Here is a 25,785-nt window from a genome sequence, read left to right on the forward strand (position 1 = left end):
TTGTAAGACTCTTATCGATCTCGTTAAAAGATAAGATAGGAAAATTAATACACATCTCGAGAACATTGTTGGAAGCATTCACAAATGGCAAATAATGTTCACATGGTTAAGAATTGAATTAGCTTAGTCACTAATCAGTTAGCAAAATTGGCAAACTATGCGAAACTGATTTTTATCTCTTCCGCCCAAGGATAACAACTCTTCTTTGAATTTTATTTTGGTTCTATCTCTCATCCCATATGAAACATTTTCAATCTTGCTTGGTTCCAGTTCTAAATAAGTATATAAAAGTATATTGTAATTTGTAAAAGCTTTCTTTCTTAGCTTAGTAGTATGTAATCAGTTTTTTTTTGGTATATAATTTTAAAATTAAACACCCCCAAAAAATGACAAACAGTCAAGATCAACTATTTTGCCAATCTTATTTTTATCGATGTATTAACAGTTTGTTATTTTATCACTCTGGTTCTGTTCGCGACTCTATCGATGGTGACAGAAAAAAATAGACTCTAAATTAATGAATATAAGTTAGAAGAAGCAGTGCAAATTTACTGTCGACGAAGGTGTCGTTGGTGGCACTCAAAGTTAATGAAAAAAGCTAAATTACAAGTTTTCTACATCAAAGAGTAAAAAACAAGTGGAACCTAATACGTGATTAGTCTTTAGTGTATGTCTACGCTATGTTATCATTATACAAACACATATCGGAAGTCGTATATATATCAAATCCATCGAGAAGCAAACACTAATCAAAACAAACTGAATGTGAAGAAGAATCAAGAACCAAAAGTTCGTTTAAGAAAACTGATCCAAGAACCAAACCAAAAAAAAAAAAAAAATCGGTACAACGTGTAGAGAAAGAGCATTAAATGAATAAGAGAGACACCTCTGATCGGCTTAGCGGGTTTGATTGAGGGCAAAACCTCTGGTTTGGTCAAGTTGCTTCAGAGGACAAGATCTCGAGTTCTGCCCACCAAAGAGGAGAGGATCTTGGAGTAGCCTTTTCAGGAGTTATGTTAATAACTTCTTTTAGTTGCTCTGCTACAGCTTTCATTGAAGGTCTTTGCTCTGTTTTCAGACATTCTCGTATCACATCACAGATCACTTCAAGCTCTTCGTCTTTGAATGTCTTTAACGATGGATCTATCATCTCTCCTAAATCGTCGTTTTCTAGATACTTTGATGCCTGAAACATTGTCAGAACCGTTAGTATACGGACAATATCCTCTGTTTTTTTAGTAGAACAGAGGTTTTAATGCGTACCCATTGTTCGATAGATCCGTATTCGTCAGAAAATGAGAGCTTTCCAGAGATTATCTCGAGCATTAAGAGTCCGAAGCTATGGACGTTAGTCTCTGGTTCCGGAGGTAGTAGCAATGATGCTTGCTCTAAGTCACCACTCACTTGTTTTTTCGGATTCAATCTCGCCTCTAAGTTGAAAGGAATCTCCGAGACCTGCAAATTCGGTTACACAAAATCCTTTTTAGCAGCTTCAAGACAACTTCTTTAATAAAATTTCAGAGATTTCTTGATCTTTAAAACGGATTCAGTAGGTTTCTTGATCTTTAAAACAGATTCAGGGGTTTCTTGATCTTTAAAACAGATTCAGGGGTTCTTGAGCAAATTCATCTTAGAAACGTTGTAATACAGTTTCAGAGATTCTTGAGCAAATGCTGCTTAATAACAACACTTTCAAAAACAGTTTCAGAGATTTTAGAGCCAAACCTTGGCTGCGTAGTCATCTGTTAGGTATATTTCCGATGAGTTGAAGTCAGAATGTGCCATGGGTGGATTCATCTCGTGCATATGTTGCAGACAATAAGCAGTTCCCATTATTATTCTCATCCTTGCGCTCCAATCAAGGTGCTCCATCTCCTTATCTGATAAGGCGGATTAAAACGTTGTTAACTGAGAGAGTGAAGCCAAGAGAACATCATGAGATCGAGACCAATGTTTTTTTTATTTTATTTTACCATGCAAATGCTCGAAAAGGGTTCCATTTGGAGCATATTCGAAGACCATCATCCTGTTAAAAGGATCATCTTCTTCACAGTATCCAATCAGATTCACAAAGTTCTTGTGGTTGATCCGCGACAGTGTATCAATCTACAAAAACACATTCACTAACTCTAGGTCAAAAAAATAAAATAATAATAGCAAGAGTAACTCTAAGATGATTTCTTGTTTGTCAAGTTTGAGTAATTAACCTTTCTACGGTATGCCATTTCCATGGCTCTTGTCCATTCTTTAGACTCAGAAATCGCTGTTGAAGCCACAGCGATCTCAACACCACTAGACAAAGTTCCTTTATACACAGTGTAACCATCAAACGCCTCGATGATATTGCTGAAATCCTCACACGCTGTTTCTAGCTCAGACCGGTTCAGCTTCGGTACCCCTATGAAAATATTCACCATATTCTCTCACTTTCAATGTTAATGTTCTCAAAAGAAACAGAGTAAAACAGAGAGAAGGAGGTTTTTACCGGTAACAAAAGCTTTCTGCAATTGTCCACTAAGACCAGTTTTCCAAGGACCTATGCTCTTCACAGCTCTATTCCGGCAAAAGAATATAACCGCGACTATAACAAGTAAGCCGACGAAAGAAGCAACCGCGATAACCACATAGAGCCACACATGTTTCGATCCTTTTGACTGTTTATTATCTTGTGGCTGATTCTTGGAGGAATCTGGATTAGTTTCCTCATCAGGAGAAGGTAAAGGAGGGATTCTCTTCTTTGCATTAGTTACTGCAGGGTAAGACCCGCTACTTCGAGGAGAAGCTTCAGTGATAATCCCTGGAGAAGGACTAGGAGAGGGAGGAGCAGTCTCAGCAGCCAAATTACTTGCCTCCTCGAGTAACTCACGTCGTTTGAAGATATCTGTTTCTTCCAAAAAACCTGCAAGAATCAGATTTTAAGCCTTCAAAAGTACTAATCTTTAGTTTTTGAGGTAACAAATGCTAAAAAATCCGAATTGTGTTTTTTTGGCTTTACTTGGGAATGCTTTCAAGACACGTCTTGAGGTTGCTTTGATCCGGAATACAAAAGCTTCTACCTTTTTTACTCGAATGAGACGGTTTCTTGAAACACTGCCAAGAAAGATCCGGTTAGAAGATCTTATATGGTGTTAGATTGAATCAGAATATTACCGAGCTTACCAGTGTCCAAGTTTTCTATTTGCACAGCCAAGAACATCGAAAGGAGAGTACTTTGGACTCTTGTTTAACAGCGATTGAAGTCTCAGGACCCTTATTCTCATATCACCCGAAAATTTGTTACCAGAAAGCAACCTGGATCAGTTCAAATCAAACGGAACTTAAGGTACATTCTTAATTGCCAATACAATTTGTTAAGCACTGGAATTAAACTCACAAGTGTTTTAGTGAATAGTCATTGCTTAGCTCCGGTGGAATTTGTCCGCTCAAGTCATTGTCTCTCAAATCCAAGACTTCCAGATTTGTGAAACTCCCATACTCCTTTGGAATTCCACCGTAGAAATGGTTCCTGGAGAGTATTCTGTAAGAACAAGAAGCGGTTTAGTCACATAAAATCAACCAAAAGTCGAAAATATATAGCCAAGTTGAATCATCAAGAAGAAGTTGTAGATATCCCTTACAGAGATTTTAGGTTACTCAATTGGCTAAGTTCCGGAGCTAACGTTCCTTTTAAAGAACATCCGCTAAGATCCCTAAAGAAACACATAGAGATTACATCCAAAAAAAAAAAAAATTGATCAGAATATTGAGACACTAATGATCTCATATCTTCATAGCTTAGTCTAACAGAGGAACTTACAGAATCTGCAATTTACCGTCAACACAAGTTACCCCTGACCAAGAACAGAGATCATTACCAGAAACATTCCAATTTGCAAGAGTTCCGTGAGGATCCGAGTCCACTCTTTCCCGGAATTTCAACAATGTGAATCCTAAATTCATCAAAAACTAAGATCCAAAACCCTAAACAAATCATTAAAATAAAATAAGAAGAAAATAGGATTATAAAAATCTAACCTTGGGAATTGATAGACAATGAGAGAGGAGCTTGAAGGCTAATGATCAAGAAGAGGAAGCAAGAGTAGTGGAATCCACAACCCATTATAAGGTTTTGTTTTACAACAAACACTATACTAAAAAAATTTCTAATTACAAATCAAAATCCAAAAAAAAACCCATTTCCCAGAAACAAAGCAACAAAGTTTCTCTTCTATACAACCACAACAAACAAAAAAAAAACTTTTATCTTCTATATATTACAATTTACAGAAGGAAGAAAATTCTCGGATATCAGGGTCCTTCAACATTTTCAGGGTTGAAAATTAAATTCACAAAACCCTTTTTATCACAATGTTCATCTCTGGGATCTATACAGCTCGTTGTTTCTTAATACCTGACAAGACACAAACAAAACAAAAAAAACATAAAATTTAGATGCAAATTATAAACAATAATTACGAAAAAGTAAGGGATGCCTTTTAGAATAAGCAACGTATACAATACCCCAAAAAAATCATCTTTTAGAACCTCTTTAAATGACGAACATTGCAAATTACGTAAAGGAATCAAACAAATGATTGGGAAAAAAAAACTTACTGTAAAAAGGAATTCCTTAGAATGCGTATGTATTGTTATGTTTCCGGAAAAAAAAAAACAATGAAGAAACCAAAAAATGGGTAGGGCAAGAGAATGTTGGTGGGGGGGGGATTAAGAAATCAAAATATCCCCAGAAATCGATAACAATTATATAAAACAAATCCAAATTTTTTTATTTTTTTTGAAAAGTCGATTTCTTGTTTTTGCAGGAAGATGATGATCTCAGAGTTTTCTCTCTTCGACCATCTTTGGTCTCTCCAGGGCCAAAGGGTGGTGCCTTCTCTCTCCTCCCTCTCCCTTTTCTTCCCCTCTCTCTCTTTCTGCAGATTTTTTTTATTATTATTTCGAAACCAAAAAAAAAAAATCCAATTTTTTGAGTCCCTAATTCCTTGTAATTTGCTTCTTAATTCTCCAAATTAAATTACAGATGCTTATTGTACTAAGACACGTCACCTAATTGTGTAAAGATTTTAAAATGTTAAATTATTAGAATAAATGATTATGTGTATTGTAAGGTGTATTATTTAAACAAGATTGGATTTCGACAGTGTTAGTGGAACACATGAGACGTGCCTGCCGTATACTTTACTACTTAGTAGGGCCGGCAAGAAAATCCTAAATGTCTCTGACCGTTGGATATCATTACTCTAACGGTATCTAACGGTTCTAAAATCGTATGCCCACTGGAAAAAATGTTTTTCAATTGATATGCATGAACATCATCACTACATGCCTCCCATCACTACATGCCTCCCATCACTTATCTTTTTCCGTCAAGATCAAATGTGCTAAGCCAAAAAAAGTCAATTATACATTTATCTGAGATGAGTGGTTTAAGTTTGATTACTGCTATAGATCCCGGTTTAATTGGATAAAACCGAAATTTCTTTGTCAACGAGGTTCAAATCAATTACTGAATCTATTGTGAACCAGTCTGGTTATGCTGTGTAATTATCCCGGCCTTAACCGGATAAGTCAGAACCGGTTCGCCACAGAATACATAATTTATCAAGTATCAACCATCAATAACATAGATCCTCAATTACAAAATATGTGGTCCGAAAAACACACGCCGCAATTATAATTAACACACGAAAATTTGAGAAAAACAAAAAACAAAATCAATCTCGGGTAAATTCGTGTTGCCTGCGAGAAAAAAACAAGAGGCAAGTTTTATAACTATTTATTAATTTAATTTTACTGTAAAAACAGAAGTAACTTTCTGGTTTTATGTATTTTGCTGGCGACATGGATGAACAATCAGCTCCTGCATGGAAATTCACAAGGAGAAGATATATATATAAATTAAATGTTCAATAAGACAAAATGTATTTTGTGTAGAAACAAAAATCTTCAAAGAGTATTTAATACCTGAGAATAACGAACGTGATCGTTGTGAACATACGATGTTTTAACGATCGTTTCCCATTTCGTAGATTCAAGAATTTCTTGATTCATTTTCTTGGAATCAACTTGACTTAAAACGACGCTGTACGGTCTCGGGCTCGCAGGCGCGAGGAGTGTTCGTCGGAGCCACGGTCGAGACGGGGTTTCTGGTAAAGGCGGCGGAGAAATCGCCGCCGCATATTCCGGCGACATTTTCAGAAGATTCCCTGACCTGTTGATGCTGCTGCTTCTTCTTCTTCTGTTTACTTCCTCCACAAGAAACCTCGAGTCGTGAATCGTCCTCGAAGGAGTTGAGATCGAGTTTCTAAACATTCTGATTTCTCCAGAATTTGAATAGTTAGGAAGAATCTCTCTTTTTGTTCTTGTTGGATACAGTTCTTGAGACTTGCTTATTCCTCTGTTTAGCCTTTTGAAGCTCTCTGGTTTCTCTGGAGCTCCAAGAAAACCGGTTTCCGAACAAGAGGTTCGGTAGGGAGAGATAAAACCGGAGAGACGCCTAGTCGACCAGTTTGGTAACCTGGTTTGATCACCCGAATGTTTGAGAACCCGGTTTAATCCTGGATCCAAAGGAACCGGATTTAGAATCTTGAATGAGCTCTTAGCACAAAGCCTTGGCAAGAATCCACAAGCTTTCTTGATAGTGACCTTTGGGTGGATTCGGTGATCATCTTGACCATCATCTTCCTCCTCCTCATCGTCGTCGTCATCATCATCGATGTTTAGATCATCATAAAGGCTCTGAATAATGGCGAAATGTTCATGTTCTGCGACTAATTGACTTCTTTGGCGAGTTACAAGAGCTTCTCTGTTCTGTATGGTTTGCTTCTGCTCTGAAGAGTTAAAGGCAGAAGAAGACTGATGTTTCTGATGTGTGAAAGCCATTGCTTTAGCAGCTGGTAAGAATCTTGACATCATTAGATCGAGACTTTCTCTAGACGACACATCATCGTCAGATTTCTCACCGTTCTCGACTCCGCTTGTGCTGCAATTAACAGAGAAGCTTCCGTTTGAAGAAACTGTATCCAAATCTTCATCTTCGTCTTCATCGGTTTCTAGTAAGCCTGATTGTTGAATCAATGTAGCCATGTCTTCTTTTGGTTTTCCAGGGATCTGTTCCCACACAAAAGGAACTGAAACTGGCTCTGAGAGATGATCGAAGCTCTGGTCTGGTAATACAAAAACCGGCGTTTCTTGTTCTTTGCTCGGACATGATCGAAGCTCTGGTCTGGTTATGGTCATCTTCTGGCTCTTCTCTGATTCACTTGAATGCTCTATTTTACTTGAAATTCGCCTTATTGATGGTAAGGGAGCATACAAATTCAATCTCCTTCCCTCCATTCTTGAAAAACCAAAAAAAGAGAGAAGAAGTATAAAGAAACAGAGTTACAAAAAAAGAGAGTAAAAGAAACAGTGTCTGTGTTTTGTCTCCGTTACAGATCTAACAATTAAAGAACTAAAGTGAGAAAATAAAAGATCATAAAATATGGAAACGAACATGAAAAAGAGATCAGTCTATGATCAGACAGAAGCCATTAAAAGACCTACACTGAGTCGAATCAAGAATCAGAGACTAATGATCTCTTCTTCTGCTGTGTTTAAGGTTGTAGTTGTTCTTATCAAAAGTAGGAGATTAATAAAGTAGAAAAATAAAAAAGATATTGTATATATATATCGCCGAATGTTTGGGGCCGAGATTGAAGGCTTGAGTTTAGGGAAATAGCAGATGAATGTAGATAAAGAATTGTCAATAAAAGAGACTTTTCTCTTTAGTTTTTTTTGTTCCCTTTCTGAAATCAATTTTCAATTTTATGTAGATCTTATGTTTTTTTTTTTCATTTCATATGAGTCATAATCAACAATAAGAGCTACAAATAACAAATCACATCACCGCAAGATTTGATTGAGAATTAATGATGAGACCAACAACTACTTTTGTTTTGCTGTTGGAACTTTAACTGCTGTGCATAGACGTTAAAAATTAGAATACAAGAAGATCAGAGACAAATTTTTTGGCATTAATGAAAATGATTCCTCAGGCAAAACGTGAGGAGTGGTTGTGTTTCAAGTTTCAACTATTCTTGTAAAAGCAATCAACAAATAAAATATAAAACTAAAAAAAAAAAAAACCTGATGTTTTTTAGGAAAAAGAAAAAGGTTTTTGCTAAAAATAACCTAAAACTTGACTTTGAATACAAAAGTAGATCCCTGAAAAAACTTTTGACAGAAATAACCTAAAAGGTAGTGAAAAGACCATTTAATCTTGTATGACTAAACAAAAAACAGATATCCTAATTACCGTTTACACCCTCACGAAGTCTACTAAAGAGAAAAAGAAGTCTAATAGTAGACTTCGTTTATAGAAATAAAATCTACTAAGTAATTAAATCAGGAAATTTAATTGAAAATTTTTAAAAAATTATTTTCATAAATTCCGTAATTGTAACCCAAATGAACATAAATTATTTTTTCATATTGATAAATGGAAATTTTTGTTTTAAATTAAGAAGAAGAAAATCTATTATTTAGTTTTAAAATTTGTAGACTTCTATATTGAAGTCTGCTAAACCGAATAAATTAACCTAACCAAAATTTAAACCGAAATTAAACCAAAATTGAACCAAAAATAACTATTTTAACCGAAAATTTTATCGTATTATATAAACAAACGAATTCTAATAAAACCCTAATTTTATCCAACAAAAACTATACGGCGCTTTCCTCTGGCCTCCATCCCCTCTCTCACCATTGTTTTCGAAGCTCAGAGATCTGGTGTCCTCCCTTCTCTCTCTCTTTCTCTCTCTTCGATAAGCATCTTCTTCCCAGTAATGGAGACGTCTTCGGCGATCTCGATCGGTACTTTTTTGAAAGAGCATCAGAAGATCCACAAGGAATGGTTCAACATCGCCGATTCAGGTTTCAATGTCTTTCCCCTTTTCAGTTTGATTTACTAGACTCGCGTAGTTATTATACTGTTCTGATTTTGGTTTCGCTTCTCTGAAATTCAGATGGAGATGGTCGTGTTTCCGGAAACGATGCTACAAAGTTCTTCGCGATGTCAAAGCTTTCTCGCCAGGAACTCAAACAGGTTATTATTCATACGAATCCACAATTTTGTGTAATATATGCTATTTAGTATTAAGGATTGATTTGATGATTTCATGAATCCATGGAACATTGTCTCTGGCGATATCGCCAAGCAGAACCGTTCCGTTTGGTCTGTTAAACGGAGCTCAACCACTATGATTTGCTTCACCACTTGCTTTGGTATACTCTCGCTCTCTCTACTAGATCCCGATCTGGAAATTTCTCTACTTTCTTAACTATGCTCATAAAGTTGCTATCTTTCGGGAAATCTGAGGTATCCCCTTTCTCTTGTAATCTTTTACTTCAAATACAGCAGCTTCTGTCAGTCTCTCTCTCTCTCTCTTGCTTTCTTCAAATGTTCTTGCTTCTGGGTATTTTGTGAATGCAAGATTCTGAAATCTAGGATATTTTCTTTGGTTAGTTCTTTACTTCTTAACTGATGTTTGCTCTTAGTTTTGCTTAAAGTGCTGTCATTTGGGTTTGGGGCTAATGATCTATTGGTTTAAGTTATATATCGTGTGTTTTTGTAGATTTTAGTTTGATTTTTAGATCTGCAATTATGTGTTCGCTGATCTGTGTTGTTTTGCATCTTCTTTAGTATCATATCATCTGCTTAAGCTCAGGACTTCGACTTAACCCGTTTTAAACAAATCTTCAATAAGCAAGCAGTTTCACCGTAAAGATATATTCATAAGCTACCATGCCAAAGATGATGTCCAGACACTTACGCGGGTGCTCTCTTTCATAATAACAGAAACTATCATATCTCTGCACATAAAAACAATGTAAGTAGCCTACTAAATTCCAATCCCACACGTTTCTTCCTTTGATTTCATCATTTGAAAAAATTCAATCGATAAACATTACACATGATGTTCTGGTGTATTGGTCTTCTTCTAGATGCCTTCCTCACAGAGACCACCTCGCTAAAAGCCTCCTAGATTTGGTTCCACTCCACTCCTTTGGCAAGTGTCTAAACAACGTCGGTGGCTTGAACTCAGCCCTCTCCATGTATCCAGAATGTGTCGCCGAGTCCAACGCCGAGCCAAAATGGTACGACCATCTCCACTGCGCTATGTCACACTACAAATTCGTCCTTGCAATCGCAAACACAGCCACTGAGTCGTATGTGACCGAGAAGCTTTTCTATGCGCTAGACTCTGGCTCTGTTCCGATCTATTTCGGAGCCTCTAACGTGCAAGATTTTGTCCCGCCTCATTCCGTGATAGACGGTAGCAAATTCAGTTCTGTGAAGGAATTAGCAGCGTATGTGAAGCTGCTCGCTGATGATCCCGTGGCTTACTCCGAGTACCACGCGTGGAGGCGATGTGGACTAATGGGGATCTATGGGAAAGCTCGTGCGGTGAATCTCGATACGTTGCCGTGTCGGCTTTGCGAATAGATTAGCAGAAGAGGAGGGAAGAACGCCGGAGCTTAACGAGCCACCGGTTGTGTTGGATTGTTATACTCGGAGTTTTTTTATGTTAATGTGATTTCATAACATGTATCTTTTATACGACAAGTTTTTTTGTCCTCTATAATCTCACACCAGAAAGTAAATTCATTACAAATCATGTGATTACAGGACGAAAACAGAATTATTCACATGGTGTCGAGTTACGGCTTAGATGATAGATCTTACCCAGCTTTCTTAGTTAAGGGAAAAAAATTGGTCATACAGAACTCACAGAAAAAGAATAAGACTATAACAAATACATTATTAGTAAGCAAAATTATGACCACATTATTGCAAAAACATAATTAACAATTTTTCTATATATAAGACTTCGTGTGCATACTTCATCCGTAGACTGTTGGAGAAGTCTACTTTTACAAGATAACTAACTTATAAATCAAAAAATTCGATTCCACAATAAATATTGAGTTAAATCAAATGAAAATCATTGAGTAGTTCAACCACTTGCTAACATGCATATCCAAACCTAAAAAAAAAACATTATAAATATTTTTGAAAAACATTTTTTTAAATAAATACAAAAAGTAGACTTCCCGATTAGACTTCAATAGCAGACTGCTGGAGAAGTCTACTTTTATAAGCTAACTAGCTTAAAAATAAAAAAATCTGATTCTGCAATAAATATCGATTTAAATAAAATGAAAATGATTGAGTAGTTCAATCACTTGCTAACAAGCATTTCTAAGCCAAAAAAAATTAAAAAATACTTTATAATTGTGCCTAAAATGCGTTTTTAAAATAAATGCAATAAGTAGACTTTTACAACAGACTTCAAAAGTAGACTGGAGAAGAAGTCTACTTTTTCATAGGGAAGTCTACTAAAGAAGTCTACTTAAAAACATGTTATTTTTGCAATTGACCAATTCGTTGACTTTTCCTTGAGTAGACTTCAAAAGTAGACTTCCAGCCAAAAAAGTTACTTTAGCATTTGACTGAGCCATTGACTAACAAAGTAGACTTCTATTGTAGACTTCATGCAAGAGTAGACTTCTCTGACAGTCTACTTTTGAAGTCTACTTTTTCAGTAGAAGTCTACGGAAAAATATAGGTTATTTTTGCAATTGAATTTTTTGAGTAGACTTCACTGTGAAATCTACTCAAAAAAAAATTCTTTCTAAGTTTGACCGAAAAATATAAGTAGACTTCCCAAAGAAGTCTACAGGTTTTAGACTTCTTTGGGAAGTCTACTGAAGTTTTTCGGAATTTTTTGAATTTTTTATTTTTTTTAAAAAAACTGTAGTCAAACAATGACACATACGTTTTTGGTCAAACTACAAAAGTAACTTTAACGTAGACTTCTTATGTAGACGTAAACAGTAGACTTCATACGGAAGTCTATATTAAAAAGTCAAAATACAGTCAACTACAAAAATAACATATTTTCTTTCGTAGACTTCTTAAGCCTTCAAACGAAGTCTACTAGGTTTTTTTTTTCAAGAGATATCGAGTAGACTTCTCGTGAAGTTTAATGAAGTCTACTTTTAAAAAGTCAATTGCAAAAATAACCTTATGTTGACTAGTAGACTTCAAATGAAGTCTACTTTCGCGATATAAATATAGATATTACAAAAATTAAAGTGTATTATTACCTATATCAGTTTTAAGTTTGTTTTTAGGTCTCTCATGCACCCAAAACTCTGAATTTGACCAAAAAAAAACAACCAATGTCTTGATTAAGCTGAAATCATCAAAAATGCATAACTTTTGTTATTGTAACTCAGCTCAGAAGTTTTAGAGAAGAAATTAGGAAATAATATGGAAGGTTATGAGTGTATGAGCTTTCATATTAACTTATTACATCTTTAAAATTGGTTGAGAAGCATTTATTCTATTTGTGGGGTTGTTTATGATGGTTGAAGGTATTGAAAAATATGGCATTATTGTAATAAAAAGGGTTTTAGAAGATCTAAAGAGACTTTAGCGAATATTTAAAAAAATCGAAATAATGGATTTATAATGATATTTTCGTTAATATCTTGAATGAAAAGAGTAGAATTGTGATAAAATGACAAAAGTTGGGGAGAGAAAAAAAAAGTTATTTTGATGTTTGACTTTAATTTTTTAAGGTTAAATTGAAACTCTTCCAAAATAAAAAAAAACTTTGATGTGAGCCAAATAAGCACTAACTGAAGTGGACCGACTTCATTGGTAATGTAACACATGTTGTTCTGTCCTTTTCCGAGCCACACAACGTTTAATGGTGCAGTGCACTAATCTTCTTTCTTTTCTCCGAAGGCATTAATTGATATTTGTTCAAAGTCTTTAGAGAAAAGTCTAGGCCTCTCCTCGATGGCTGATATACTCGATTTTAGAGTAATTTAACATTTTTATATATTAAATTAAATTATTAATAAACAGAAAATATGAAAATAGGATTGACTTCTAACTTCTGATTATCTAGGAACAAAACACTATTCAAACGTCCGATTAATGTTGTAACTTTTTTCCTAGTATATAGAAGATAACCAACAAATTAACATTTGACAAAAAGTTTCTCATTTTCTTGGTATTAGTCTAATAATCTTTTTAAGGAAAGAGGTTATCGACAGCTTCTATTCTAGCTCTAATACTTAGACCATCATTATCGCTAATACCCCATTAAGGGTTCTTATGTTTATTTTATTATTAATTTTGGAATAAGAGTTTTGATTAAGAACCTTCTTAATTATAATGGTTTAGTGGTAAAATCTAGATTGGGTTTCTTAAGGAAAATATTTTTTTAAAACAAAGATAATAATTTGATTATAACATAAACACACTCTTAACATAAAATAGAAATTAACATTCTTAAAATAAACACAATCAAACATAAAATTAATTCGTAAATGAAATTTAACAACGTGAACTCAGATGTCTTGATCTCATCCAAATTTTTGCCATATATTCTCAATCAAATCCTTATTCAATCGTTCATGGACTCCTGGATCCCGGATTTTTTTTCGAGTATCCATCATATTGGCAATGTTTGTAGGCATAGCCGTTGAATATGTGTTATCCACATTTGCACTTCCGTCTCCTTCTTCTCTTTGGAAATCTGACACATCTAGTAGATTGTATCCATCTCTTTCATCTTCTACTATCATGTTGTGGAGTATGACACAAGCTCTCATAATTTTACCTATTTTTTCTTTATCCTAAAAAAGAGCTGGATTTTTAACAATAGCAAACCGAGCTTGCAATACTCCAAAAGCACGCTCCACATCTTTTCGGACAGATTCTTGAACTTCAGCAAATTTTTTTGCTTTTCGGCCTTGTGGAAGAGTAATAGATTGGATGAAAGTTGCCCATTTTGGATAAATTCCATCAGTGAGATAGTATGCCAAATTATACTCCCTTCCTTGGACTGAAAAATTAACTGCTGGAGTCGACCTTATATTATATCATCAAACACGGGTGAGCGTTCAAGAACATTTATATCTTTTAGAGTACCTGGAGGCCCAAAAAACGCATGCCATATCCAAAGATCATATGACGCTACTGCCTCTAAAACGATTGTGGGTTTTCCGGAACCACGTGAATACTGTCCTTTCCAAGCAGTAGGGCAATTCTTCCACTCCCAATGCATACAGTCGATGCTCCCGATCATTCCAGGAAATCCGCGTTCCTCTCCCCAATAAAGTAAGCGTTGAAGATCCTCCGGTGTAGGTCTTCTTAAGTACTCATCACCAAACAAATTTATTATTCCGTCGACAAAATGTTCCAAACATTTACGAGTAGTAGTTTCACCTAGCCGGAGATATTCATCTACCGCATCAGCAGCACTACCATATGCCAAGATACGGATGGCTCGGTACATTTTTGAAGTGCAGAGAGACCAGGTCTTCCTAGAGCATCTTTCTTCTGACGAAAGTAACGATGCTCGTTGGAAAGTTTTTCAACAATCTTCAAGAACAATGGTTTGTTCATCCTAAAACGCCGTCGGAATAAATTTGTAGGGTATGTTGACGGCTCATTAAAATAATCGTTCTATAAACGATTATGGCCTTCTTCACGTTGTCTTTCAATATAAGCCCGTTTCTTTCTTGCTCTCGGTTCCTCCATTTGTTCTTCATACATAACGCAGAGATTTTCATATGTTTGATCATATACATCATCAAACATTTGATCTAAATCATCATCAAGTGATCCATGAAGAGGATTATTGGAAGAGGAAGCCATAAAAGGTGTTTGGTTTTGTAAGTAGAATTGGTAAAGTAATGTGAGAGAATGAAAAAACAAGGAGAAGGAGAATGAAATAAGCTTAGTGAAGATGTTGGTTTGATACAATTTCCGTTTGCACTCTATAAATAGAGTCTACATACAAGATTTGTGGTCGTTACATTACATGGAATTTGTGGTCTAAAACTTACATAAGAAGAAAACAAAATGAAATCCATTATTGAAACAAAGAAATGACAATAATGCTCGTGGCTGTCTTTGTAGTGTTGTGCCCACTAGAATGCTCGTGACTCTCTTTGTAGTGTTGTGCTCACTAGATGCCTCGTGAATGTCTTTGTAGGGTTGTGCCTGCTTCTTTTAACTTCCTGAAACACTAAACCCAAACATCAAAGACAGTAAATGAGCAAATACTTTAAGGAAAAGAAAACCATAGTGCTTTCATTAAACATACAATAACTTAAGTACAACCACTTAAGTTCCAAACATGATAGCAAAGTCCTAAACAAAAGATCCAAACATGAAATAAAAATACAACTGAAGCATGAAATGAAAATACATCATAATAAACTTCATTACTAAGTCTTAATCCATAACCAAAACTTCAGTAACTTATGACTGAAGAAACAAAAAAAACAAGCTGAACCACCATCCTACTCCATCAGATCAGCGATCAGCTTCAGCTTGAATGCTTCCTCTGTGTCAGAAAGCGGTTCCGGCTTAGCAAGGAGTCTCTCAAGCACCGCCATTTTGGAAATGGCTTTCTTCTCAGCTAAGTCTTTAGCCTTGACATCTGCCATTGTCCGAAAGTCTTCTAGTACAGCCTTCATGTCCATAATTGTTTTCTTTGCCTTTGCTTTAGCCGCTTTAACACCAATGGGTCGTTTGCTCTTATTTTCTGCGTCGGAAGCCGTCTGTTCATCCGCCATACCGGTTGGTGATTGAGACCCATCAACCCTTTTCTTCCTTTTGTTGGTTCCCTCCGCTTTGCTTGATGAATGGGTTATCCACTTCTGATCCCACCTCAGCTCCTTCCACGCATGTTCCAGCGTGAACCTTTTCTTGTGAAGGTTAAAAAAAATTTCATGAGCTGCTTTGAGAATGTCATTCTCATTCTGACCAGATGTCTTCTCCCTTGTTGCGGATTCATAAGCTCCCACGAACTTGCAAACCAAATCATTTATCTTCTGCCATCGCTGCTTGCACTGAATTGCATCTGGATGATCAGAAGACTTGGAACTGGCCGCATAAAACACAGAAATTCTTTTCCAGAAAGACCCTGCTCGCTGCTCATTGCCCACGATGGAGTCTTTACTTGTGTTTAACCACGAGCTTATCAGCAGAACATCATCTGCTGGGCTCCAAGTCTTCCGTTTGGCCTTCTGTTCTTCAGCCGAGGCTTCCACCACCGCAGGCATCTCTTCACCAAGACTGGACGCATAACCGCAGAACACTCCATCCTGCTGGCTGTTGAGAAGATCAACGAAGTTGGTGTTGGGGGAAAAGGGAATCTGCGAAGAGTATTCCATGGAAAAGATGACAAAGGAAAGAGAATGAGAGGAGTGGAAACAAATAAGGAGATGAATGAGAATGAGAGATTAGGAAAAGGAGAAAGGTGTACAGAAATAAAAGAAGAAAAGATCTTGTAGATGGAAGAGAAGCAAATATGGAATAGAGAAGGTTTTAAGGATGGAAAGAAGCAAAGAAGTAAGAAAAAAAAAGGAATAAAGGATCGGCTGGATTTAATTCTATGCTTCTCAAGAATATGCATTGAATAACAAAAGCAAAACAGCATTCAAGTGTTTACTTAATATCTATCTCTACCTAAAGAGCATTCAAGCTTAATGAGTAGACATATATCTAACTCTAAACACCAAATCTAACCAATAAAGCATTAATTACCATCAACAAATCAATTCACCTTCCTCACTAAATAGCATTGAAGTTTTTCTTTACCATTAACACCAACCAACCATGAACTAAACTACAGTTCTAGGCAGATGAAACATTCAATGTATGAATCAATAAATCAAACATCACTTCCACGAAGATGAAAGGGAAACAATACATCAAACTTGTTTTACAATTGTTATATCCAAGATCAATTCCAATTTTCGACCACTACAACATTCAAATAACATCTACCAATCAACCAGCCGATAACAAGCTCATCATAGATATAAACTCTTCATTCCAAAATTGAAACCGATATAAAGTTAAATCCTCCATGCCTAAACTAATTCATATGCTCTGATTGAGATTAGGTGATGGAGACTTAGCTTATTTATGTGTCGAATCGGTGGACATGCAGAGAACTCTGATGACTCGACTTCCACATGACGATTATGTGGATTCTTCGCCGTTTCGGACAGGAGGAGAAGGACAAGACGGACGGTGATGACTCGATTTTCCAGGTGTCCATTATCGACGACGATGAAGAGAGAAGAAGATAGGTCGAGATGCACAAGTTCTGCCATGACTCGATTTTTCTCTCAAAATTTTTTTTTTGAAAGGTCGAGATGCAAACGATGAAGAGAGAAGAAGATAGCCACGTTTTTTTTAGCAAATCATGTAATGCCAGGCGTACAATTATGATCGATTCTCCAGGCCCGAAATAAAGATCGTTTTTTTCATTTTTGGGCTTTAAATCTTTTATTTTAAATCAAAAAGACCTCAAAACCCATAACTAGAGTCTGCGATAATGATGCTCTTAAAGCTTTGGTTCAACTGATATCTAGTAATCTAGACTTTAATATTCAAGAAAAAAATATATTATGGATAATATATTTTTGTTATCGCTTTCTTTTATTGATTTAATAGAATTGGGATAGAAAACTTTATATTATATGTATATTAACATCATTTTAAGATTACCACTATACATATGCTCGAAAGACTATAATTTTATATCACACAACTCAACACAATTCAACAATACTCTAATTTATTATTTTTCCACTGTAAAAAGAAACTCGAGCCATAGCCTGAATCAACATAACAAATCTTCAACCAATGTGATTTGTTGTTAACTCTTGAAGAACTGGCCATGCAATCATTTATTCTACTAATTTTATGACTAACAAAATAAAGGAGGAGGAGAAACCGATGACAATAATAGTCGATAACTCGAGCGAGAAATACATTACAGAGTAGAGACAAAAGAACAACAAAATCGATTTAATTTATGCATCTCTTCTCCCCATTTTTTGTGTGAAAGAGAAAAGTGAAATGATATTAGTTGACTAAAAATCCCTAAAATTGCGGGAAATGAAAAGGACAAGAGAATAAGTATCCTTCACGTGACAACCACTCACACTGCCCCACCAGTACACTGAAGCTTTGGAAAGGGCCACTAGCCCATTATTATCAAGGCCCATTTTCTGACCGTCCACCGAAAACACTAACAATGTTAATCTCCACCATTAAATCCTTAAATCAACAAAACACTCTCATTTGTCTTTTCTCCAACTTTGTAACGAAATTGTAAATATTTTAAGATTTTTATTTGACATAAAAGAGGCTAAGAGTATAAATTAAGGCCTAACCTTATACTATGCCACTTTACAGGAAAAAGAATGTGAGAAGGCTAATGGGATAAATGCAAATCTGTAGGCTTTGGTCACACTACTCACTAATTATGGAATTATGCAATTTATTGAATAATAATTTAGGATAAAATAAACTAAGAAAAAATTAACCAAAAATATTTTGTTTTGAAAACACTCGTATCAAATTTAACATCCTTCATATTCACTGATTTGTATGACTATTGACTAATTAAAAAAAAAAGTGGATTCTTGTTATTTCAAAGATCACTAGTCGAAGCAATTATGTTCAACAACCTCCTTTTGTTTCTTACATGTTTTGTTTTGGTAAAACTAAAATACACAAGTGAAGGACCTCTTTTTTTTGCTAAGAAGAAGTGAAGGAGATTTGTAAACAAGGACGTAAACAAACCAAAGAAACGTGGGGGAAATTCGCGGCGGAGATTAGGGATCCGAAGAAGAACGGAGCTAGGGTTTGGCTCGGGACTTACGAGACGCCGGAGGACGCGGCGGTGGCTTACGACAGAGCTGCGTTTCAGCTAAGGGGATCCAAGGCTAAGCTTAATTTCCCACATTTGATTGGCTCTTGTAAGTATGAGCCGGTTAGGATCAGGCCTCGCCGTCGCTCGCCGGAGCCGTCTGTCTCCGATTACTCATCGCCGGAGCAGAAGAGGATTGGCCACGTGGGAGACGGGTTCGATTTGGATTTCACGATGAACTCCGAATCCGATGGAGGTTTATTGACGGATCAATCGGCATGTTCGTTTTCTGATAGTCGTGAATGATGAATTAAGCGATGTTTTGATCATAATGTAATGTCTTTGGAAAATCAATGTGGGCGTTTTTTTTTTTTGGTTATTCTGAATTCGATTTATATACTCTAACAAGTTGAATGAAAAAAAAAAAAAAAAAAAAAAAAAACCAAAGAAACGCCTTATTTATAAACCTAGAAGTGCTTATCCACGATTCGTAGATCTTTATTTCAAAGATCACTAGTCGAAGCAATGTTCAACAATCTCCTTTTTATCTCTTACACAAGTGAAGGACATCTTTTTTTTTGCTAAGAACAAGTGAAGGAGATTTTTTTTTTGATAAAATGTTAAGAAAGTGAAGGAGATTTGTAAACAAGGACGTAAAAAACGAAAGAAACGCCTTATTTAAAAACCAACAAGTGCTTATCCAACAATTTGTAGTTATATTATATAATAACCACTATAAACTAACCATAAAGAGATTGTTCCATCATCTTCTTGGTAAGCTTAGCAAGTGATGAAAGATTATAGCGAGTAATGGTATCGACAAACAATATCGTATCTTCCTCGCTATTTCCTTCGGGCACATCCACCGCATAACTCTCCACCACCACCGTCTTCTCTTTCTCATCTTCCTCCGGCGACGACGCAACCACCTTTGTCTTCGATCTGTAGTTAACAAGTCTCTGGTTACCACCAATGATACTTACCACCATTACGTGAGACTCATCGTCTAGTTTGTCGAGCCTCTCCGTGCTGAAATCCCCTGGAACACCGGAGACCAACTTCACGTCTCGAACGGAGCCTTCTCCTCTCTCGCCATCACCATCGTTACGAATGGTGCAACTCTTCACGAAACGTTTGTAAGCTTGTGGTTTGTCGAAACGACGTAGTATTGACCACACTAGTGGCAGTGGTGCTTCGATGGTCTCAATTACGGTAGAACGGCATCGTTTTTTGGTCAGAACTTTCCATTTTCTGTTTCTTTTAAAAATACTTTTGTCTTTTAACTGATTTATTAGATGTTTGGTGTATAGCTTAGAATTTTCGCATGACTTGTTAATTTCAAAAGCGTATCGAAGGAGCTATTTATAAATGAAGGCAAAAACCGACTATAAATTATTTATATATATATATTATATTGTATAATTACGAACATGTTATGTGAAACTTTTGTGTTCCATTTGGATTCCTCTTACTATATACTAACAAAAAAGATAGCGTAACACTACTGAATCGCATGCTGATAAATAGATTGTTACATTAACTAAACAATTGCTAATTTGTCAAATTTATTATACTGAATATATAGTACCTCTTCACTCTTCACTAACTGCGAATATATATGGGTAACTGGCAAGATTGGATTTCTACTATCCAAGACGACTTACGGGACATGTAATTAGTTTTTTTTTTTGTAATTTGTTATTTTTATATACATGGATATTTTATTTGAAAAAAGAGTTTAAGAAAATCATTAAAAAGATTATGTGTTACAGTTTCACTCATATTCTTACCGATACATTTTTTACTATCTTATAAATATAGCATCTCTAACTATTGTCATTTACCATAAATAAATCTTCAATTTTTGCCATAATTATCAAATCATCATTTTTGTTAAAAGTTTATCAGATTCCTGATATATATATCTGAGTCCGAATTTTAATTTGGCGAATCCAATAATTTTTTTGGAGCTCACAGAACATAATCCTGATGAGCTCGTATCTCGACGAATGTTTTCTTTTAGTTTATCAGTCCAAGTAAGGTATTTGGATCGACATACCGACATAGTTCCAATTGCAGTATTTACATACATGACATGATTTTGTTCATTTCTTAACATAAAGTTATGCAATCATGGCGTTAAAAAATATTAACTATACGCAAAGACATCCACAAAATAAATTAAAAAATTAGAACTAGCGTAATAAAAAATGTTTATGAACAAATATACTAATTTTAACTCACTAACTAAATGCAAGTAGTGATTCTTATTTATTGAGGAGTAGTCATATATAAGTCTAGACTATGTATAATTTAGAGATTAATTATCCGCAAACGGAAAATTATTTAATAACTTTTATTTGACTATTCGAAATAGTACCATATTTTATATTTATTAAAAAGTGAATGATTTATTCGACGAAGTAAAAAAAATTAGTTGGCTGGTAAAATTTTGGCTGGTAAAATTAATACCTTTTTTTTTTTTTTTTTTTTTTTTTTTGCTTGTTAAAAAAACCAAAAACGTTAACTCACTACAAAAGAGAAAAAATCTTTCACTTATTAATTACTTTCTCTTTTGCACTATTTGATTACATATGTATTTAAGTGTGTTCTTCGTAACTCTATGAAAAACTGTGGGCTGTATTCAAAGGACAGCAGAATCCTGAGGGTTGGTTCGCAACAGAAGTTACTGCAACTTTTTTTCGGTTTATAGTTCTTCTTCTTCTTTTTCCCCTGGTTTATTTGGTTAAAGCCTAAAGGTTATTTTATATGTATATTATTTATTTATAAAACTAAAGGTTTAGAAGTTGCACACGTATATACATATAATAAGTATATCGTTCATTTGTAAACTATGCAGTAAACCTAAATATTATAAAACTTTGTCCTTATATTTAGGAACTTTCCAAGGGCTAAATATAGACGATATTCACACCCAGATGCACGCAACTGGATTCATAGACAAATTAAAGATGCATCTTTTTTTTGTAATGAATGTTACTGGTTTTTTTTTTCAACAACTGGTTTTCTTTCTTCGTTACTCGCAAGTCATAAATTCTGTTTTTTTTTTCTTTTTTATCAAAAGAATATACAAATATCTTTGACAAATGATTAAATATTCTGCTAAAGTGACAAAAAAATTCCAAAATTCCATGTATCACTCGCGTGCTTGCATATTGCTCTATGGAATGGAGCCAAAATACTCAGAAACGATGTTGCTTATATATGTTTATCTAATCGGTCTAATTTGGAAGTTTGTTGCAGCTATGTTTTGAGAGCGACATACTTTGCCCTCAAGCTATATCATTTTAATCCAAAAGCACAGTTTTTTCCTGTAATTAAGCAAAACGTTTAGTCGCTAACAATTTTTTGTTACAAGGAGCTAAATTGTTTGCCGACGAGAGTAAAGGAAAGAATTTAAATTCATTTTATTTTCTTCTCAAAATTAGACCTTGGGTCTATTGCCTACATTAAAACGAACGCCCAAAGAGCCCTGTCTAAGCCTAAAATCTAGTGATAATAGTGTCTATGTTTATATACTCAGCCGGTCAATCACAAGCCAAGAAATTTTATATTATCTACTCATGAAAATCTAATGTAACTCATTTCAAAGTTTTACACATACATGAATTTCAAAATGATTTCGTTTGAGTAACACTATTTTAAAAATTCCTAAAGCATGAGTTTTAAATGAGTTGACCAAAAAATGAGTTCAAAAGATAACTGAGAGGAACAAACAAAAGATTTTCATACAAAATTGATAATCTCTAAATTGTGATCTTCTGTTAATTTTCTTTTTCTTCAAAGTATTTGAATTAAGTGAGTGTAAGTCATGTTGGACTTAAGATTCAATAACACAAGGCATATTTCATACATAATTTAGAATAGACTATTGAATATCTTTGAATTATGTTTGGATTTCTATTTTATTGAAATTTAGATTGAATACACCCTTTAAAAGTCACGTTCCTCTTCTCTTAGAAATCTTAATCCTCATGCCCTCATTTGACATGATTCGATGAAACCAAGAGATGGTTGCAAGTAAATCAGAGTTGATAACAACTATGACAGATTATTAAAAAAAAACTTCCGGTTTGTACTAATGGGATTGTTCGTAACTCATGAATCTATTTTTATAAACAGTGTTTTAGATCCTGCAGTCTGCAAGGTCATGACACATTATCAAAACTTATATTTCATGACACCTCGACGTTAACAAATATATATAAGTTCCATAATTTAACATTTTCAACATTTTAGAGAATAAAAAAAATTATGACCTTCTCACCCTAATTAGTAATTAATTCAAAAACTTTGGAGAAAAAAGAATTTTGAAGTCGGATGTTCTTGCTTTTCATTTCTTCCATTTGATAGTAAGTCGTTAAGCAGAGAAGAACAAATAATATGATCGAGCTAGTGGAAGGAAAGTTGAAGAAAATAAATAAAGTTAAGGAATTGAGATGAAGGCCAATGGTGCTGAGTTTGGCGGGAGGCAAAGGGTTCAAAGCGAAAACTGAAACATTAATAACATTTAACATTTTTTACAACCATCACTCTGATATTTTTTTTCCTTCCATTAATTCATTTTTCTGTTTTTGATGAAAGTCCGATTTCTCATCGTTCGTTAATTGTATAAAATGATTCCTGTTTTTAGAGGAACCTATATGACGAATTGACGATGCATTAATTTGTGGGCGTTATGGATACGGGTCGGATCGGAAAACATGTTCTGAAATGGATCACCCTAAGAATTTCAAAGTAATTCGGCTATAAATATAATGCATTTCAACTAAACTTCTCTCCATCATGGATTATAATATAAACACACAAATATACAAATGAAAAAAAAACCCGTGCATAAATATATGTACATCTAGTAACATATAAAGAAACAGGGCAATTTGGAATTGTATAAAAATCAAGCTTATCCTAACCATCCTAGCTAATATTCCTAGCAGACTCAGGCGAACATTATTAAATACTATGGACCTATGGTCTATGTCTCATGTATAGCTACATATACATATACATTCATTTAGGTATTGGTATTTTGTGACAAATACATGCACAAATTTGGATGCGTGTATGCATATATATACATAGAAGTATTGTTTAATTATATGTATACAGTATACATAAAAGAAATATTATTTACCTACTTGTGCAGCTTAAATGTGTACCATATTATAATACATCATGATGCATGCAACGTACAGAAAATGTTATGTCATTAAAATATACATTCGCAATTGGGACACACTCTAGCTAATAGCTAATACTACAAAAAAAAAACTACATTTCCTGATACCGAATTAGTATAAATAATACACACGCATGTATATATTGGGTTATTCCGAGAACCCAAGATTAGGGTTAATAATGACAGTAGAAAATCAGGAAATTTCATGGAACCACTATTAATAAACCAATATTTTGAGGTTTGTGGTCTATTAGTTATTCAGAGAGAATTAATTATTCCAACTAAAAAAGATCTGATGAAACTTTCATTTTTTTTAAAAAAAAAAAGAAGAAAAGAGAATTTAAAAATTGATTACCTATATTGGAAATTTTAATATGATTAAATATCAAGTGGAAGGCTGATTATGAGCCGAAGAGTTTGCAACATCCAACTTGAGAGCAACGCCGTCGTTTTGAAGCTTCCTCCTCTTCTTCTTCCTGTAGGGAATCCCACGAGCCTTGGCTTGAGATTCTCTCACTTCCCTCAAGTGAATCCGGATCGACCCGTTTGCAAACGGGTTAGTATCCGGTGATCCGCCACCGTGTTCTTCGTAAGCAGCTCTCAACCGTCCGATCAAAGCATCTAAGCTTCCCCAAGCTTGTTTGAGAGGACACGTGCACGGTCCTGGTGGATCTGGTTGTCCGTAGAAGACACAAGCTTGTTGATGTACTTTGGTTTTACCGAACTGATCTAAGTACCTGAGGAAACTTAGCACGTGCGTGTAATCGAACTGAGACATCATCAACGGTGGATTCTGCGATTTTAGGTATTGGATGAACGTGTTCCAGTCGCGGCGTTTCTGCGACTCGTAGCGGCTGAGCGGTTGCTGCGGTTGCGGTTGTGGAGGAAGCGGTTGCTTGTGGTGGTTGGAGGAAGAAGATGGATGATCCGGTGGATCTTTCGTCGGTGTGTGATGATCCGTAGACATAATTAATAAATTAGGCGAATTCTGATATTTTGTTGTTGTTGTTGTTGTTATTGTTGTTTTGGTATAATTTTTTGGGTTTATGAAGCAAATAGAAGGTTTAAAAGCGACAATAAAGTAAAGGGAAATTAAGAAAGATCAGATACGAGAAATAATGGAACGAGGAGATAAATTATTGTAAGTATTTACGAAAAACATGATTACTATATAGTATTAATATGTTTATATACACATAAAGTGACAATAAATGTTTATCATTTCATGCGAATATGAAAATTCTTATCTTTTTATTTATTTATTTGAAAACCATGCATGATATCACTAATTAATTTATTGAATCAATTTTTAAGCATTAATGTTGAATACAATGTTTTTTTTGTTTAGAAGACAATTTCCTTACTTAATTTTTGAAAGTAATCATTGTAAAGCAGAAATTTGTAAATTTGAGATTTATATCTACTAATTTCTGAGATAATGTGAAAGCTTTATTGTTTTTGGAGAACAAATATTTATATCTTAATGAAGGTTTGAAAATTGAAGAAAATCTACTTCATGAGATTATTTTATCCCTTTTTTCATATACTAGTAGGTTTTAGAGATTGTTTTTTGTTATTTTTATGCTCACACGTTACTTTCTATGACTTTTTTTGTCATCATTCTAGAAAAATAGTTTAGCAACGTACACAAAACAATTCAAATATCGACTTTGTAATAATATATATACAAATTTATACACATTATTATTGGAGTATTACATTAAAAAAAGAGAGAATATATTTCAATGGATGGGACCCGTTAGAAGGTGCTCTCGTTCCTTTATTTTTTATATGAGAATTTGTTATATTAAATGGTTTGTTAATTATCTTTTTGGTTACTGATGT

At 34.7% G+C, this 25,785-nt stretch overlaps 6 protein-coding genes and 2 pseudogenes across 6 annotated transcripts; 2 read left to right on the forward strand and 6 right to left on the reverse strand.

The window, feature by feature from the left end:
• Nucleotides 1-692: 692 nt before the first annotated feature.
• Nucleotides 693-4,955, reverse strand: LOC18030517 (protein MALE DISCOVERER 2). The gene is made up of 13 exons (XM_006414011.2): nucleotides 4,594-4,955; nucleotides 4,015-4,390; nucleotides 3,797-3,929; nucleotides 3,618-3,689; nucleotides 3,374-3,517; nucleotides 3,160-3,291; nucleotides 2,996-3,090; nucleotides 2,486-2,899; nucleotides 2,208-2,398; nucleotides 1,974-2,106; nucleotides 1,726-1,880; nucleotides 1,264-1,455; nucleotides 693-1,186 (listed from the first exon to the last, which is right to left on the reverse strand). Exons 2-13 carry the CDS (start codon nucleotides 4,097-4,099, stop codon nucleotides 935-937), a joined length of 1,998 nt encoding a protein of 665 aa, XP_006414074.1. The 5' UTR covers nucleotides 4,100-4,390; nucleotides 4,594-4,955; the 3' UTR covers nucleotides 693-934.
• Nucleotides 4,956-5,627: 672 nt separating this feature from the next.
• On the reverse strand, nucleotides 5,628-7,663 carry LOC18030518. Its single transcript, XM_006414012.2, has 3 exons — nucleotides 7,546-7,663; nucleotides 5,965-7,339; nucleotides 5,628-5,860 (listed from the first exon to the last, which is right to left on the reverse strand). The coding sequence occupies exons 2-3, from the start codon at nucleotides 7,336-7,338 to the stop codon at nucleotides 5,822-5,824; spliced, it is 1,413 nt and encodes a 470-aa protein (XP_006414075.1). The 5' UTR covers nucleotide 7,339; nucleotides 7,546-7,663; the 3' UTR covers nucleotides 5,628-5,821.
• A 1,162-nt stretch (nucleotides 7,664-8,825) lies between these two features.
• Nucleotides 8,826-10,522, forward strand: LOC18030519 (annotated as a pseudogene).
• A 3,409-nt stretch (nucleotides 10,523-13,931) lies between these two features.
• LOC112081924 lies at nucleotides 13,932-14,719 on the reverse strand (annotated as a pseudogene).
• Nucleotides 14,720-15,369: 650 nt separating this feature from the next.
• Nucleotides 15,370-16,245, reverse strand: LOC112081925 (glutathione S-transferase T3-like). The gene has a single exon (XM_024148983.1). The coding sequence runs from the start codon at nucleotides 16,243-16,245 to the stop codon at nucleotides 15,370-15,372; it is 876 nt and encodes a 291-aa protein (XP_024004751.1).
• Nucleotides 16,246-17,052: 807 nt separating this feature from the next.
• On the forward strand, nucleotides 17,053-19,096 carry LOC18030520 (ethylene-responsive transcription factor 13). Its single transcript, XM_006414014.2, has 2 exons — nucleotides 17,053-17,110; nucleotides 18,634-19,096. Exons 1-2 carry the CDS (start codon nucleotides 17,053-17,055, stop codon nucleotides 19,044-19,046), a joined length of 471 nt encoding a protein of 156 aa, XP_006414077.2. The 3' UTR covers nucleotides 19,047-19,096.
• A 384-nt stretch (nucleotides 19,097-19,480) lies between these two features.
• On the reverse strand, nucleotides 19,481-20,538 carry LOC18030521 (abscisic acid receptor PYL13). The gene is made up of 2 exons (XM_024148985.1): nucleotides 20,531-20,538; nucleotides 19,481-19,991 (listed from the first exon to the last, which is right to left on the reverse strand). The coding sequence occupies exons 1-2, from the start codon at nucleotides 20,536-20,538 to the stop codon at nucleotides 19,481-19,483; spliced, it is 519 nt and encodes a 172-aa protein (XP_024004753.1).
• Nucleotides 20,539-24,325: 3,787 nt separating this feature from the next.
• On the reverse strand, nucleotides 24,326-24,955 carry LOC18030522 (protein LIGHT-DEPENDENT SHORT HYPOCOTYLS 9). Its single transcript, XM_006414016.2, has one exon. It carries the CDS (start codon nucleotides 24,905-24,907, stop codon nucleotides 24,326-24,328), a length of 582 nt encoding a protein of 193 aa, XP_006414079.1. The 5' UTR covers nucleotides 24,908-24,955.
• Nucleotides 24,956-25,785: the final 830 nt, after the last annotated feature.

Source organism: Eutrema salsugineum, unplaced genomic scaffold (genome assembly GCF_000478725.1).
Source record: "Eutrema salsugineum unplaced genomic scaffold, Eutsalg1_0 scaffold_1, whole genome shotgun sequence".
Classification (NCBI taxonomy): domain Eukaryota; kingdom Viridiplantae; phylum Streptophyta; class Magnoliopsida; order Brassicales; family Brassicaceae; genus Eutrema; species Eutrema salsugineum.